General features: G+C 40.4%; 1 protein-coding gene and 1 non-coding gene across 2 annotated transcripts in view; both read left to right on the forward strand.

Annotated features, from left to right (window-relative positions):
- The window catches only part of LOC140200842 (uncharacterized), a 173829-nt gene that overhangs the window by 147031 nt on the left and 9071 nt on the right, over positions 1–17727 (forward strand). Inside the window, exons 10-15 of the mRNA XM_072264474.1 lie at positions 2878–2967; positions 3234–3314; positions 5553–5606; positions 8589–8615; positions 12196–12249; positions 16375–16461. Of these exons, the coding sequence (XP_072120575.1) occupies positions 2878–2967; positions 3234–3314; positions 5553–5606; positions 8589–8615; positions 12196–12249; positions 16375–16461 (393 nt within the window). The remainder of the gene's footprint in view (positions 1–2877; positions 2968–3233; positions 3315–5552; positions 5607–8588; positions 8616–12195; positions 12250–16374; positions 16462–17727) is intronic.
- On the forward strand, positions 6017–6089 carry trnav-aac (transfer RNA valine (anticodon AAC)). Its single transcript has one exon. It is a non-coding gene; the product is annotated as a tRNA-Val (tRNA).

Below are 17727 nucleotides of genomic sequence, written 5' to 3' on the forward strand. Positions count from 1 at the left end.
AATTCCTCCCTTGTCACCTGCCCCCAATTGATATCACTTTGATTCATTACACTTTCTCACCCGGGTCCACGTCAATGTCCCCTCTAATCTGTAATGACCAGTGTCCGCAAAACTCTTGTGCTATGCAACTTTTTGCCCAGTGACAACAACACGTGCGCAATGAATTTTATATATAGAGGGATTCATTTTAACAGCGAGCGAAACACTTCTTTGGAAGTTGACATAGTGAAATCAATAATTTCTTCAATAAAAACAGTATTGTAAGCCAGTTCTAAAATCTGCAGACAAATCATCACAAACTCCTCGTTGTCAACACCATCCACATCAGAAACCAGAAAAGGAAATGTGATTGTGTACGACCATGAAATATACTTAACATGCCAACAAGGTAGAGGGTGACAACGTTTTGTGTGCAGTTCAAATTCCTTTATGTGCTAGTAGCAAAAGATGTGTGTGTGCGCGCTCAACTCAGAGGGAACATTGGTCTATGTGCCTATTACCACACATCTAGTCACCTGGGTTTCTTCACCCTTGTCTACCCCCATCTGCCCATCATCTCTCCCTTACATGATTCCACAGCCTTTTTCTACCTTCCCTCTCCCCTCCCTCTATTTGACTCCATTTACCGATCCTCCCACTTGCCTCACTCTGCCCAATTTTTTGAGCCAACACACACAAAACGCTGGAGAAATTCAGCAGGCCAGGCAACATCTAGGAAAAGAGTACAGTCGACGTTTCAGAAACCCAGCCGAAACAATGCTGCCTGGCCTGCTGAGTTCCTCCAGCATTTTGTGTGTGTTGCTTGGATTTCCAACATCTGCAGATTTTCTCTTGTTTGTGATTGGACTGCCCGAGTTTTTGCCTTCTTATCTGTTTCCGCCTATCACCCACCAGCCTCTGTCTTAAAACTTCACCCTCCCCCATTTGGTTCCATGTATCCAGCATCCCCCACCTCACCCTGTTCCACTGCTATCAGCTCCAGTGCCATCCCACCCTGTCCTTTCTTTATACTGTCTGTCTTCACTCCACACTTGCAGTTCTTTTTTTAATATAATTTGTATTGAGTTTTCGAAGTGATTACATAGAATGATAGTAACTACCCTCCCCCCTCCCCTTAACCCTTCCCTCCGATATATACCCCTACCTGAAAAAAAAGAAAAAAAGAAAAAGAAAGAAGAACTGCCTGGATATTGGAAGGTTTCCACATGCTCCATGGGATTCAAAATAAATTTAGTATATTTATTTATTACTTTCCCCAAGAGACCAACATCTTTATCATCAGAGCAACTAAATATGCATTTGGTGCATAAATATTCATGAGAGTCCATAATTCGGAAGAAGGTTGACAGTGTATAATCACATATCTCCCCGCAGAATCGGTTATTATATTTTGTATTCTAATTGGTAATGTTTTATTGATCAAAATTGCTACTCCCCTCACTTTTGAATTAAATGAAGCTGCAACAACACTACCCACCCAATCTCCCTTTAATTTCTGATGTTCTGTTTCTGTTAGATGTGTTTCCTGCAAGAAGGCTAAATCTACCTTCATTTTCTTAATATGTGTTAAGATTCTTTTTCTTTTCACCGGTCCATTAAGCCCATTAACATTAAAACTCAAAAAATTCAATAAATTAGTCGTTATTCTTAACAAAGTTACTCCAATCTAAAACGTTACTTAACATCTTAACTCTCATAGTTCCTTGGGGAATCTCTTTAAACCTCACCATGTTGCTATGTGTTTCCCTCCCAATCATCCAGGCAAAAAGAAAGAAATAAAAGATAGATATGATACAAAAAGAAAAATAACAAGATACCCCCTAGTTCCAGTTCTGCTGCAGGATTTTGAACTGCAGTATTGACCATCCCTCTATCTCCACAGATATTGCTCCATCTGCTAAATTCCTCCAGCAGTATGTCCTTTACTCATGATTCCAGCACCTTGTGTCTCCAGAAAACAGAGGAACACCCCTTTATCAACTTGCTCCAATGCAGGAATAAATATAGAATGGCCGTCATCTCTGAGAAATAATCTCTGTTCATGATAAAGCCAGGGTCAGCTCTGAAGAGTAATCAGAAGGCATGCTTTCTTAACTTTTTTTGGCACTGCTGTTAACAACATGGAGTTGGAAAATTCATCATTTAGTGGAAATGAAGAATCATCCAAATGCCTAACGAGAAAAGATGCTGCTTTTCCACTTAACAGGGGTAGGCAGTCACTGGTGAGTGGTTTGTGATGAGAATGGGGATGTGGGGACTTGGGTGACAACATCTCTAGTACTACAGTATGTCCAGTTAGAGTTGGCACATTTGATTGGCTAAAGCAAATATGCACTGATCTAAGTATCGCTAGGAGAAAGATGAGTACACCATTGGGAAAATTAAGATAATCATAAAAAATAATTCAAATTTCCAGGGACCTGTTCCACCTACAGAAATTGTGAATTATCAAACTTGCAGGGGGTCAGAGGTTAAGCCAGTGAGAGAAGTGCCTTGTTCTTCCCAGGCACAGGGTCACCTTGACAGTCTTGGCTCTTTCAATTATTTCAACTAACCCAACAAGCATCTTCCAGCCTTCACATCCAGCCCTCCTTACCAATAGGCAACGCCACCATTCCTCCACCTCCCCAACAATCAACTCAGCGGCCAGAAGGCCGGCTACCTATGGGCATTTGGACGCCAATGCTCTGCAAAATTTATATGAGGCTCAAGTCCAAAAGTAGCGCAGGAGTTGCCCCCCCCCCCAGTGATTTATTTTACGATCTCTGATCTAAAATGAAAATTCAGTGCTCTTGAAATTTACATCCTTCCTTATGAAGGTAAACATGAGCTTCCAATTCTGGTGTTTTGTTTTGAGTATTGTCACATATATTTTAGGGTATAGTGGGTCGTAAAGGAGACTTGGGACTGCCGGGAATTCCAGGACAGAAAGGCGACAAAGGAGAAACTGGTTCACTTGGTCCACCAGTGAGTATCAATCCCAAAACTAATTGTGTAACTTCAGCTTCAGTAACTAATAACACAAAGTATAGTAGGCACCTTTGAGCACACTAGCCAGTTGAATTTCCAACTCTTATTCTCTTATGGTTGTCCACGTTTATCTCTCTAAAGCTGAGTCTTGATGTGCATCATTCCTAAAATCACTAAAGAATGTTACCTAATTACAGTTCTGCTATTTTTAAATCTCTGGTTAATGCAGCACAAAAATTAGACTATTTCTGCTTTCTGTTTAGGGTGAACAGGGTTTGAATGGTGATAAAGGTGAAAAGGGTGATGCTGGTGTAAAAGGTGATAGAGGATTCCCTGGTGTACAGGTATGTGAACAAGTATCTCTCTTTAATAAATGGGGAACACTGGTTTATCTAAACAGTTTCATCTAAACATTATATTATTATTTTGTTAGAATAGTTAATACAGAAAATGATGATTTTGGTTTATAAGCAATTGCAAGTTTAATTCAGTGAAGGGGTTTTAATTTGTGGAATGGAATGGGTTGGGACAGGATGGGTAGGTACATAAAAACTGTGACGTATTCACACCCGACACAGATCCATCTGCACAGTGCCACATTTCATGCTTGACTGTATGCATTTGGCGCATTTAACACACGTGTTGAAATGGCCACCTCAGAAACCTAAACAGTATTTGCCTACAAGGATATTGAGAATTATGACGGTGTGGTGCACAAGGGAGAGGAATGGAGGTGGAGAATAATTTAGGAGCTAAACAATCATCTCCTCATGAGGAGAAGCAGGGGACTGAGAGCAATATGAAAGTGGAACACTTATTAGACATTCTTCCTTGAAATTCTCAATAGCGCAGCCTCACACAGGGGAAAATGTAATTCATTGCTCACCTCCCTTTGCCCGGTGCAGTCCTTCAATCAAACATGCAATCATTGCACACCCATCCCAATGGCTCAATCATTTTACTGATGTGCCACAAATAATGGAGAACTACCAGCTTCAGTTGACTGCACTCCCTTGTAATCAATCTGGTTCTCTTTTTCATACTCTTTAGCTTCTATGTTCACTCAAAAAATTACTATTCTGCTACGTATGATTTAAAGTAAATGTGAATGAAATGTGCATTTGGCAACACCAAAAACCCGAGTGCCAGATTAACCAAGTTCTATAGTAGTTTAATGTGTCTTTCACTAAATAAAGCCATTCTTTTAATTGACTAGTTTTCCCACTCTTACTTGTTGAATTTTATCTGTGTGTTTCTTTGTCAAGTTAAAACCCCTGTGTCTGTTCCTATGGGGAGATTCTTGACTGGTCCTCCAGTGAGATGCTACTTAGCAATGTGTTGAGTCAGATCATACAGTCGACTGCTCGCTGGCTGTTGACTGGATACTCACAATCACGACATCTGCAGTTCCTCATGAGCAGCCAGCTTGTCTGGCAAACCGTGTGTGTTACAGAAATGATTTGAGTGCACTGATCTGTCTTCAGATAATCATTTTCCAAAAGACACATTGAATGATTTTGAGTTACATATATAGATAACTAACTCACTGAAGGGTTTGGGGCATTTGTATACAGAGGACTAGTGGACATAGACACCTTGACAGGTTTAGTGATTTTGTATACAGAGCTGGTGCACAATATATGCACCGTGCTGGAGGATAGTCTCATCAATAGGTTTGGAGCTTAATCTCTACAGAGCACTGAGGGAAACACAAATTGAGGGTCTTGAGGTTCCATTATTTACAGAGAGCTGGGAAGAAACACATTGAGAGATTCAGGAATTATACAGTATACAGAAATTACAGACATACATTGTATAAGCTTCTTCGGGATCTACACTTCCACAAGCTATCTCCAGCAAAACTTCTCTTCCCCAACTAAGTCCCAGACCATGAGAGAGTTTCTGTTCTTCCCAAGGGTCTCATTCAGCAAAGTCTGCCGTAGTTCAGGTACTAAGGTCTGCAAGATCTTAGTGCTGTGTTTTGCCTGTAGTAGAAGTCATTTGCTTGCACAAAGGTCGGCCAGTTCAGACCATCACAGTGTGTCAGGGACACAGCATGAGGCAGTAGGAAAATCAGACATTTGACTTTCACCAAATGACTCCACAAAGGCACCTGGATGACCTGGCCCATTTCCTGACATTAGTCAACCACAATGCTATCCCTTCTGATTTCGTCTAGCCAGTGGAGGTTCTCACTCTAGCTTCGAGGTCTCCTTGTAAAGGTGGAAAATCTGCCAGGTCTTAAAAGGATTTTTTCAAATAAATTTTAAAGATATGCACATGAAACTAAAATTATCAGTAGCATTTGCAAAATTCAACCTTTTACAAACTCCCTTTTAGAGCAATATATTTAAATAATGACTAATACAATTCCTTTTACAGAATGTGTCTAGTTTTCCTTCCATGCATTTCAGTGGAAAATTCTTACCCCCATTTGATGTAGTTACTCAGTGTTGAGGCATCCAGGAACTGTTCTTAATAATGCTGAACATAAATAAATGATGTGACCTAAAAATGTTTTGCAAGTTATAGAAAATGAGAGACAAATTAGTTAATGATGATGTGGCATGTCCTTTTTAAAGGGAACTCCTGGTTCCATGGGTCTTGCAGGTCTCCCTGGTCAAAAGGGAGAAAAGGTAAGAATTCAAGTTGTTGGATACAAGAAATATAAACTGCTCAACTTGTCACCTTTGCATTGTTGCACTTTTGTGCTTCCCTCTCCTTCCAGTCTGAACTCTTCTCTGGTCAGGCAAGTCTCCATTAGCCCTAAAATCCTCACTGTTCTAGACCTGCTGCTGTGTTCAAACAGGGATCCGCCCCTTAAGTTTCATTGTGAGCAAATTTGAATCAATAGTTGCAGGCCTTATAAACTTACTGCAGCTCAAGACACTATCCAAGACACAACAAAACCCCCTTTAAAAAAAAAAGAACTTTATTTCACTGGATGTTGACCTCTGGAAGCGTTTACAGTAGTCGTATTCAGACAGTACTTGCAAGCGCCCTTTTTGAATTTCTCTATCTGCTAGAGGACTTCGGTGGTGTGGTAGTTTCCGTAGTGTAGTGGTTATCACGTTCGCCTAACACGCGAAAGGTCCCCGGTTCGAAACCGGGCGGAAACAGTTTTCTTGAGCAGCGGAACCGTATTGTATTTTTCAACAATTAGGATCGCGCCGGGCTTCCACTCCCGCCTGTAAGGAGTCTGGATTTTCTCCCGCATTCCTAAAACGTAAGGGTTAAGGTCAGTGAGTTGTGGACTTGCTGTGTTGGCGCTGGAAGCGTGGCAACACTTGCGAGGCTGTCCAGCATAATCCTCACTACACGACACATCTCGCTGTATGTTTCGATGTACCTATGTAGTGCTTGCTGATCGTTTCAGCACTATGCAAACAACAAGACTGAAACGTTCATTCATGGATTGTTCATGTCACTCTGGCTTTTCCACCTCAGTCCGATTACAGTTTTCACCAAATGACACAGAGGACTTGGGTCAATTTGTCCCAGGAGTGGACGCCATTAAGAAACAATAAAATTACAAACAGAAGCAGGAAAGAGATATACAAAATTATGAGGGTTATACTAGATTGGATAAATGCAAGTAGGCTTTTTCCACTGAGGTTGGGCAGGACTACCACCAGGGGTCCTGGGTTAAGGGTGAAAGGTGAAAAGTTTAAGGGGAACATGAGGGGGAACTTCTTCACTCAGCGGGTCCAGAGTGTAGAATGAGATGTCAGCACAAGTGGTGCATGCAAGCCCAGTTTCAATGTTTAAGAGAAGTTTGGATAGGTACATGGCTAGAAGGGGTATGGAGAGCTATGGTTCCAGTGCAGGTCGCAGGGAGTAGGCAGTTTAAGTGGTTTTGGCATGGCCTAGAAGGGCTGAAGAGTCTCTTTCTGTGCTGTACTTTTGTACGACTCTAGTAAGCCATTGGGCCCCTCAAGCCAGCTCCATCATGATCGAGATCATGGCTCACCTTTTACCTCAGTGCTGTTTTCCAGCACTATTCACATAAACTTTAATGTTTGGAAATATTTTAAATGAACACAATGGCTCCATAATCGTTGAGGCAGAGAATTTCAAATGTTTGCCACCCTTATTTTTCCCTAATTACTAAATCCCCTATCACTGGGCCTCTGTCACTCTTCCTGCAGTCCTGTGCAACTGACCCACTTAACAAGCCACATTCCTGCCTTTGACTGCCATCACCTCCAACAGCATCTAGAGGGGAAAGTCTGTTTTAGATTGAGATTGACTCAGTGGACTCCTGCATCACTTTCCTGCTGCTCCTCCTCGTTTGCCTGGCAGACGCCCATGCCCTCACTGCCGACTGACAGTGAAGCTGCTGTGTGTGACCACCCAAGGGTGATGGCTGCAAAGTTCTCACCCTCTCACGTGTTCCACACGTTTCTTCCTCGGAAATATCCAGTGCCTGTTTGGAAGCATCTGAGTTTTCCAAAGTTTTTAACGGTAGGTCCATGACCAAAATAGCCAGTTGAACTCCTTTGATATGTTCAGCTCGATCGGGCACACTTGAATTGGGAGCTAAGTAATTACATAGAGCCATAAAGTATTTCACACAAACAATATCACACAAAATTTGGTACTATGTGCGTAAGGAGATGATTAGTTTAATGCACAGCAGCATCATTTTCCCAAACCTAACTTCATTTTAGAATTAGGCCTTCTCTGGGAATGTTTGAGTAGTGAACCTGTATATGTGAATATTCTGGATTGTTGGTTTCTTTAATTTTAGCTGTGACATATGCAGGCATGCTAAATTTACTGTTTTAAAGCAAATTTGTTGAGGCAAAGGATAAGAATCTTTGTGATTACACTTACATGCAAAATGACATGGTCAGCAGCTTTAAATTCCTCTGGATTATCATTTTGGAGGACCTCGCACACAAGTGTAATGATGAAGAAAGCACAGCAGCATCTCTACTTCCTTAGGAGTTTGCAAAGGTTCAGCAAGTATCTAAAACTTTGACAAACTTCTATAGATCTGTGGTGGAGAGTATATTAACTGGCTACATCACAGCCTGGTCTGGAAACACCAATGTCCTTGAATGGAAAATCCTACAAAAAAAAGTAGATATGGCCCAGTCCATCACAGGTAAAGCCCTCCCCACATTGAGCATGGAGTGTTGTTGCAGGAAAGCAGCTTCCATTATCAGGGACCCCACCACCCAGGTCACGCCTTCAAGAAGGTATTCACACCACCATGTTCAAGAACAGTTATTACCCCTCAACCGTCAGGCTCTTGAACTAAAGAGGATAACTTCACTCAGCTTTACTTGTTCCATCACTGAAATGTTCCCACAATCTATAGACTTACTTTCAAGGAGTCCTCATCTCATATTCTCAATATTTATTGTTTTTTTTTGTATTTGCACAGTTTGTCATCTTTTGCACAGTGGTTGAATATTCAAGTTGATGTGGTCTTTCATTGATTCTGTTATGGTTATTATTCTATTATGGATTTATTGAGAATGCCCACAAGGAAATGAATCTCAGGGTTGTATATGGTGACATATATGTACTTTTATAATAAATTTACTTTGAACTTTAAGACCAGATAGCTAGCCCTGAAATTTAGCACTTGATTCCTTTCTCGTATGCAGGGAAAACCAGGTGAACCGGGATTAGATGTAAGTATCTTTTGACGTTATACTATAGAACATAAATAATAGAACTTTATGGCACAGTACAGGCCCTTCAACCTACAATGTTGTGAAGACCTTTTAACCTACTCTAAGATCAATCTAACCCTTCCTTCCTACATAACTTTTCATTTTTTTCTTTCATCCATGCACCAGTCTAAGAGTTCCTTAAATGTCCCTAATAAAACTGCCTATATCAATACCCCGGCAGAATATTCCACTTACCTACCATCCTCTGTGTAAAAAACTCACCTCTGACATAGCCCCTGTAGTGTCCTCCAATCGCCTTAAAATTATGTCCCCTTGTAATAGCCATTGCCACCCTGGGAAAAAGTCTCTGGCAATCCACTCTGTCTGTGCCTGTTATCATCATGTACCCCTCCAGTAAGTCACCTGTCATCCTCCTTCCCTCCAAAGAGAAAAGCCCAAGCTCACTCAACCTATCTTCATAGGACATGCCCTCTAGTCCAGGATCATCCCAGTAATCCTCCTCTGCACCCTCTCTAAAGCTTCCACATCCTTCCTGTAATGAGGGGACCAGAACTGAACACAATATTCTAAGTGTGGTGTAACTAATAAAGCTTTTGTAGAGTTGTAACATTTCCTCATGGCTCTTGAATTCAATCCCCTGACTATTGAAGGCCAACACACCATAAGCCTTCGTAACAACCCTATCAACTTGTGAGGCAACATTGAGGGATCTATGGACATGGATCCCAAGATCCCTCTGTTCTTCCACACTGCCATTAACCCTGTATTGTACCTTCAAATTCAACCTTCCAAAATGAATCACTTCACACATTTCTGGTTTGAACTCCATCTGCCACTTCTCAGCCCAGTTCTGCATCCTGTAAATGTCCTGTTGCAACCTACAATCCTCCACACTATCTACAACTCCACCAACATTTGTATCATCTGCAAACTTACTAACCCACCATTCCACTTCCTCATCCAAGTCACTTCTAAAAATCACAAAGAGCAGGGGTCCCAGAACAAATCTCTGCAGAACACCACTGGTCACTGACCTCCAGGCAGAATACTTTCCATCTACTACCAATCTCTGCCTTCTATGGGCAAGCCAAATCTGTATCCACACAACCAAGTTTCCCCAGATTACATGCCTCCTTTCTTTCTGAATGAGCCTATCATGGGTAACCTTATCAAACACCTTAGTAAAATCCACATACACCACTTCCACTGCTCTACCTTCATCAATGTGCTTTGTCACATCCTCAGAATTCAGTCAGACTCGTGAGGCATGACTTGTATCTCACAAAGCCATGCTGACTATCCCTAATCAGACTATGCTTTCCAAACACTCATAAATCCAGTCTCTAATAATACTCTCCGATAATTTGCCCACCACTGATCTAAGACTCACTGAGTTTATATTGCCTTGGGTTATCTTACTCCCTTTCTTGAACAAAGGAATAACATTTCCCATTCATTTGGTACTACTCTTGTGACTAGTGAAGATGCAAAGATTATCACCAAGGGTGTGGTAATCTCTTCCCTCGTTTCCCATAGTAACCTGGGGTATATCCCATCTCACCCTGGAGACTTATCTATCTTCGTAACTAGAACTTATTTTCAAAAGTTCTACCACATCTTTTTTTTTTTACTACCGTTAGCATGTTCAAGCATATCTGCCTATTTTACATTGTAGTTGCAATCATCCAGGTCCCTCTCACTGATAATGAATACTGAGGCAAAGTAACCATTAAGGACCTCTCCGATCTTCTCCGACTCAAGGCACATGTTATGGTTTCCTCTATTATCTTTGAATACTCCTAACCCTCACTTTGGCCATCCTCTTGTTCTTCACATACGTTTTCCTTACTTGCCAAGGCCTTCTCATGACCCCTTCTAGCTCTCCTTAGTCCATTCTTCAGCTCCTTCCTGGCTCCCCTGTAACTCTCCAGAGCCCTGTCTGATCCTTGCTTCCTGAACCATAAGTAAGCTTCCTTCTTCCTCTTCTGGAATTAGATGTTCCATATTTTTTGTCAACCATGGTTCCCTCTCCCTACCATCCTTTCCCTGACTCAAAGGGATAAACTATCCAGAATCCCCAGAAAGTGCTTCCTAAACAACATCTACATTTTGATCATGCACTTTCAAGTACATCTGTTCCCAATTTATGCTCCCTGGTTCCTGCCTAATTTCATTATAATTTGCCCTCCTCCAATTAAATACTTTCCCATACTGTCTGCATGTTTAAAGTAATTTGTTAAATTGGAACACAAGCTTATTAATTAAACAGTTTCTGGAAATCAATACAGCCTGAAATTACTTCTTTTAGAGAGTTGTATCAATAAACTGAAACTTTACAGATTTTCACTTTGATACAATATATCTAGCAAAGAATTATCATGTTTTCTAAAACATGTACATAATGGAAGATGTTGTGAGGATGCTGGGTATAGAATAATTAATTCACATGATGTTATAGAGGACCCAAAGTGAATGTTTACTGACTGACTCCCTGTGATTTGCCAAACAAGATTCTCTACCACTATCCTCATAAAAACAAACTGCAATCCACCTTATTACAGACACAGAATATCTTTTCGTGAGGGAGACTTTATACTCAGTATGTCAGTGTTTTGCCAAAAGTCAGAATTCCCTTTTGATCTGAGCACACGGAGCGTTTCACCAAACCATCATAAATAAAGCTTCCCCACAATCTGGCGTTAGTTTTTTGTCCAAATAGAGTAGATTGGGAAACATAGCATAATTTTCATTTGCTGGAAATACCAGCTGCATTGTTTCAATTAACGTTGTTTCTTAAGTTTATCGATACAGCTCAGAAACATGACCTTCAGCCCAGTTTGTCCATGCTGACCAAGATATCTATCTATACTAATCCCATTTGCCTACATTTAATCCATATCTGTCTAAACCTTTCTTATTCATGTACCTGTCCAAGTGTCTCTTAAACATAATTGTATCTGCCTCTACCACTTCCTCTGGCAGCTCATTCCTTATACCCGCCATCCTCTTTGTGAAAAACTAGCCCCTCAGATTCCCTTTCAACCTCTCCCTCTCGCCTTAACCCTATGCCCCCTGGTTTTACACTACCCTATCCTGGCAAAAAAAAGTTTTGGGCTATCTAGTTTATTTATTTATGTACCTCAATTTTATTATAAAGTTACCCATCAACCTCTATTGCTTCCAGAGAAACAGTCTCAGCTTGTTCTTTAACTGACTTTTCTGTAGTCTGATGCAATCTGTTTGCCATTGTTAAACAAAGACATATGCTTGAACCTTGGAGAGTACTTCCATATTATCTGTTGGTGTCTACCATTTTCATTAGCAGACTAGAATTGCCAAGTGCCTGACGTGTTGAGTTCCTGAAGCAAAACCCCCAATTTTAATCTCAATATTCAAACACTCCAATATTTAAAGATCTAAACTCCACGCATGTATAAAGATTCAGAACATTTGTATTAAATCACAACTTATTTCTGCTCTGTAGCTCTATGACTCCATTTTAGAGAGTTATATGACTGATATAATTCGCCATATTGACTAATTGTGTTCAAGCCTTCTGCACAATTATTAATTGCAGGGCTTTCCAGGACCCAGAGGACAAAAGGGGAACAGAGGTGAAAAAGGAGACAAGGTAAACGTTACAATGAAAGTAAATTATAATTATAACTTTTATTACAAAGAGAGTATTTTTAAAAATCGCATCAATTTTATATGATAATAACATCGCAGGTCTGAATGACAGTGCAACTATAACTTGAAGAGGAATTTGCAATTAAAAAGCCATGTTTATGAACTTTGGACTTTCTTATGTGCTTCACAGCCCATGAGGGATTTTTCAAGTACACTTACCATTGTAAAATAGGAAAATGACCTGGCTAATTTGTTCACAGAAAAGTGCTCCAATGACCTTAAAATGGATGGAAAATTAACAGGAAAATGTTCTTATTTTGCTTAGTGCAATGGAGTTTTTATAAAAATCTGAAAGATTGGGTTTTGCTTCCTAAGAGTCTAAGCTGATATTGTGTGCTGGAATAAGATCTGAAGCAGTAACTTTCAGATGCAGGACCAAGACTAGGACAATTTGAATTAATACTGATTCAAAAGAAGACACTAAATACCATTCCCTAAATAATCTCTAAAAGTAATCATAGAATCATAGAAAATTTAAGACATAGAAGATTATTCAGCCCATCAGGTATGGTCCAGGTGAAGAAGAGTGCACCAGCCTAAATCCCATCTTCAACTATGTCCTTAGCTCTGCATGTCCCAACTATTGAAGTACACATTCTAGCACTATTTGAATGTGCTGTGGTTTCTGCCTGTACCACCTTGACAGGCAGCAAGCTTCAAAGTTCTGCCATCCTCTTTGTGAAATACATTTTCTCCATCTGCCTTGCAATCCCTATGCCGATTATATTTAATTTATGCCTCTTAACTTTTTCCTATTTACTCTATCTAGACCATTCATAGTTGCATATATTAAGTTCTCCTTCAGTTCCAGAGGGAAACAATCCTAGGATATTAAATCCTTCCTCATGGATTGTTTGTTTCAAATGGTAGCAACACCGTCATAAACCTCTGGTTCTCTCTCGAGTGCATTTTCCCATAATGTGGACACAATGCTGATCTCCCCCTGTGTTCTAGTGAGCAGTCCAGACAATTCCAGCAGAACCTCCCTGTTCTGTGTTTCAGTTATATAAAGGAAAGCATCTTGTTTATAGGTTCACAAGGATGCTTCTGGGAATGTTGGATGGCTCTGTGTCTGTAATTGCTGGAATTTGGAGGGATGAGGAGAGATCTCATTGAAATCTTTCAAATATTGAAAGGCCTAGACAGAGTAGATGTGGAAAGGATGTTTCCCATGGTGGGGAGTCTAGGACAAAAGGGCACTGCCTCAGTATAGAGCGGTGTTCATTTAAAACAAAGATGTGGGGAAATTTCTTTAGCCAGGGGGTGGTGAATTTGTGGAATTTATTACCACAAGTCACTGAGAAGGCCAGGTTGTTGAGTGTTTTTAAGGCAGAGCTTGACAGGTTCTTGATTGGACACAGTATCAAAGGTTACGGGGAAAGGCCAGGGAGTGGGGCTGAGGAGGGGAAAAAAGGATCAGCCATGATTGAATAGTGGAGCAGACTCGAGGGGCCAAATGGCCTAATTTTGCTCCTATGTCTTATGGTCTTGTATGCTTCAGAATCATATTTTTACCTGTCCTGTCCACCCTATCTGGGTGGAGGACCTCAATGTCTGTCATCACGAGTGCTTAGTAACACCACAACTGAAGAACTTAGCTGCCAGACTGATACTTGGGCGGATGGGATAGACCTGGCTGCTCAAAGCTTAACATCCATGAGGTACCTTGAAACAGCAACTGTAGAAATTCACACCATCGTGGCCTGGCTTTAGTCTTACTTTACTGTTACTATCATGCTAGTTGATTAATCCTGGTTTTCTGAAGCAGCCACAACTATGATCAGTCAGAAGTGACTGATGACCTTTCCTAATGCCCACCATCAGAGAAACTGATGACCTTTCCTAATGCCCACCATCAGAGAAGCCAATTTTCAGCCAGTTTAATTCACTCCATGGGATATCAAGAAACGACTGAGGATACTGGATGTTGGTTGAGTGCATTACAACAGCGACGTGTGACTAACAATATGAAAAAAACTTCTGTTTGCAGAAAGCAGTGTCAGTCTAAAATATTATTGTCCCATCAATCTCTCCTCAATCATCAGCAAAAGTCCATCAACAGAGCTATCAAGTGGCACTTACTCAACAACCATCTTTTTACTGATGCTCAGTAAAAGGATTATTCAGCACCAAACCCTCATTACAGTCTTGTCATCAACTTGACTCAAAGGATGTGGTCGTCGCAGCTCCTGGACTTTGCTGCAGGAGCTCCTTAGCACTTTGTCAAGCAATGACACCTCCGATGAGAGAACCTAACCAACTGCACTTGGTTTACAGTGGCATCACCATCACCAAATCCCACATTAACCAGAAGCCCACTGGACCAGCCACATAAAAACCAGGGGTACAAAACTAGTTCAGGTCCAGCGATAATTGACTCACTTACCTTCTGACACCCCAAAGCCCTGTCCACCATCAACAAGACAAGTCAGGATTGTTCTCTATTTGCTTAGATAATGCAGCTCCAATAATACTTAAGACACCAATTCTATCCAGCATGAACTTGTCCATGTGATAGCTATCCCATCCACATCCTATGTTGGAGATACACGATGCTGGAATCAGTAAACAAACTTCTGGAAGAACACCATGGGTCGAACAGCATCTATGATGGGAAAATAACTGGATATTTTGATTCAAAACTCTGCACCTTTTCCTCCCATAGATGTTGTTTGACCTGTTGAGTTCCTCCAACATATTTTTTTGTTGCTAACACCCTACATTGACTCCCTCCATTGCCAAGGCCAGTGGCCACAGTGTGAATCATTTACAAAGTGAATTCACCTTCAGTAATTCACCTCTGCTCAGACAGTACCTTGCAGATCCCCCAAACTGCACCACCACAAACGATATGAGCAGCAGGCACATACAAACACCATACCTTCTGCAGGTTCTCCTTCAAGTCATACACCATCCTGAATTGGAAATAAATCACCTCTTTCTTGACCCTGGGACTTAGTCCTAGCACTCCATTCCCAATAGTATCTTGGCCATACTTAATCCAGAAGGATACAGTAATTCAAGAAGGTAATTCACTATCACCTTTCCAGGGTCAAATAGGGGTGAGCAATAAATGCCTGACAGACCCTAAAAATAAATAACTGAGAAAAAAACCTATAATCAGAGTGACTTTACAGTTGTTTAGCAGTCTTGAGTCTATCGTGTTTTTTATTACTTAGTTTGTAAAAATTGTATATATAAATTCAATATTATTCATAAGAAGTTTGATGCATTGTAAGTGAACAAAAGCAGACATTCAGAAATTCTGTGCAAGATACACCCAAAAAGAATGGCAGAGAAAACTTACAAGGTTTCTGCCAGGATTTGAAGACATAAGTTTGATAGGTTTGGACTTTATTCCATGGAGCATAGGAGGATGAGAAGAGAATTTGATAGAGGTATACAAAATTATGAGGGACATAGATAGGGTAAATGCTTAGATAGGGTAAATGCCAGCAGACTTTTTCCACTAAGGCTGGGGGAGACTAGAATGAGAGGTTAAGGGTGAAAGGTGAAATGTTTAATGGGAACGTGAGGAACTTCTTCACTCAGAGGGTGGTGAGAGTGTGGAATGAGCTGCCAGTGGAGGATTCAGGTTTGATTTGAACAATTAAGAGAAATTTGGACAGGTACATAGATGGGGGCTATGGAGGGCTGAGGTCCGGGTGCAGGTCAATGGGGCTAGGAAGGTTAATAGTTCAGCATGGACTAGATGGACTGAAGGGCCTGTTTCTGTGCTGTAGTATTCTATGACTCTATGGCTGTATGAGAGCAAGTTAATCTTGATTGGTCAGCTTACTAAACTGCAATTCCATGCAAGTCCAAACCCTATCAATTGAGCTACATCTTAACAATAATATATGCTGCAACTACTGCAAATTACAATAAATAATAAAACTCTAACCATTATTAGACACTAATATGCATATTTAATGAATGTCAACAAAAATATGCCTTTTACAAAAATGAATTCTGAAGTAAGCAGCATCCATGTTACATTTGATTGAAGTTAAATTACAAACAAGTCATCCTTTATTTCTTGACCACTCTACAATTATCTTCACAGGGTGAAAGAAGTCATCCAGGAAAAAGAGGGCCTAAGGGACAGAAGGGAGATCAAGGCCCTCCTGGATTAGACCAACCTTGTCCAGTGGTACGTGATTTCTGTGCTCTTTTACCGAAAAATTCTTCAGGAAGTTATGATGTTTGAAGGGAAAAAAAACTTGTTTTTTATAAGGTTTGTATTGTAAAACATTGATAACACTCTTAACTATTCTGCCAGATAAGCCATTAGAAAGGAAGTGGTTTTGACAAGTCTTTTTCCCACATGGAATTTGCCTAATGTATGTATTTATCACTAAAATAAGCTATTCAGCCTAATTACTCTTCTCCCTCTTGTAGTCTTTCAGCATTTTCTTCTATTCCCTTGTAATCTCATGCAATTTCCTTTATGAAGTTACTTGCTGTGATATAGTCTAACAGAAATGACTTTAAACATCTGAATAATCAAATTTTCCTTATTTCCCCAAAAGATTTATAATCAACTATCCTAATTCTGCAGGCCCTAATTCTTCCTAATTCTTAAAGATTGATTTCTGATCATCTGTAAGATTTTTTTTAATAGAAAAATGCCCCAGCCTATAGCCATAATCTTTCAGATCTGACATTATCTTCAAAAAGTATTTCTGCATTTTACACAATACTTCCTAATACTTCCTTTCAATATAATAACACACTTGATCACTCCTGTTTTTTTTTTATGAATTATTATTATCACCTGGAAATGTCATTACTAGCTGTAGTGGTGCTGACTCCAATAGTCTACAATTTCTGTTAAAACATTTCTTTATTTGGACAAAGGACATGCATACGTTTCCATATGTATTATATTTGCCAATTTTGTGGTGGCTTATAAGGTGAATAAAACATCCAAGCAAAGTCACTGGAATATTATCAAGCTAAATTTAACACTGAAGGGTTAGTATGATAAACTTTAGCAGTTATCATAAAGGAGGTTGTAGTGTTCTCGTGAGTGTGTTGAAACTCTGACTAAACACTAAGTTAAACTGGAGCCAATGAAGACAGAGTCGTAGTAAGGTTAACCATTTACTGTGCACTCCTCCACATTAACATCGTATGGTGAAAACTGTTGATAAAAAAAACAAACACATTCTGGAGACCACGTGTGCTCTCTCCTTTTAGCGAGTGTCTCCCGCCGCCCCGAGTAGCGGGCGAGGGGGTCCCGTCAAACCGCCATCGGGCTCGAGCCGACCCCGCGTTTGAAATTGAAAAGCCGGCACGTGCACCGCCCCAACCACCACTTCCTTAACAGAAACCGCGTTAATATTTTTACTTCAAATACATTCTTATGAACTTACGGCGTTGCTTCTATAATGTTTCTTTGTGGGTAGAAACGGAG

This window comes from Mobula birostris, chromosome 7, assembly GCF_030028105.1.
Source record: "Mobula birostris isolate sMobBir1 chromosome 7, sMobBir1.hap1, whole genome shotgun sequence".
Taxonomy (NCBI): domain Eukaryota; kingdom Metazoa; phylum Chordata; class Chondrichthyes; order Myliobatiformes; family Myliobatidae; genus Mobula; species Mobula birostris.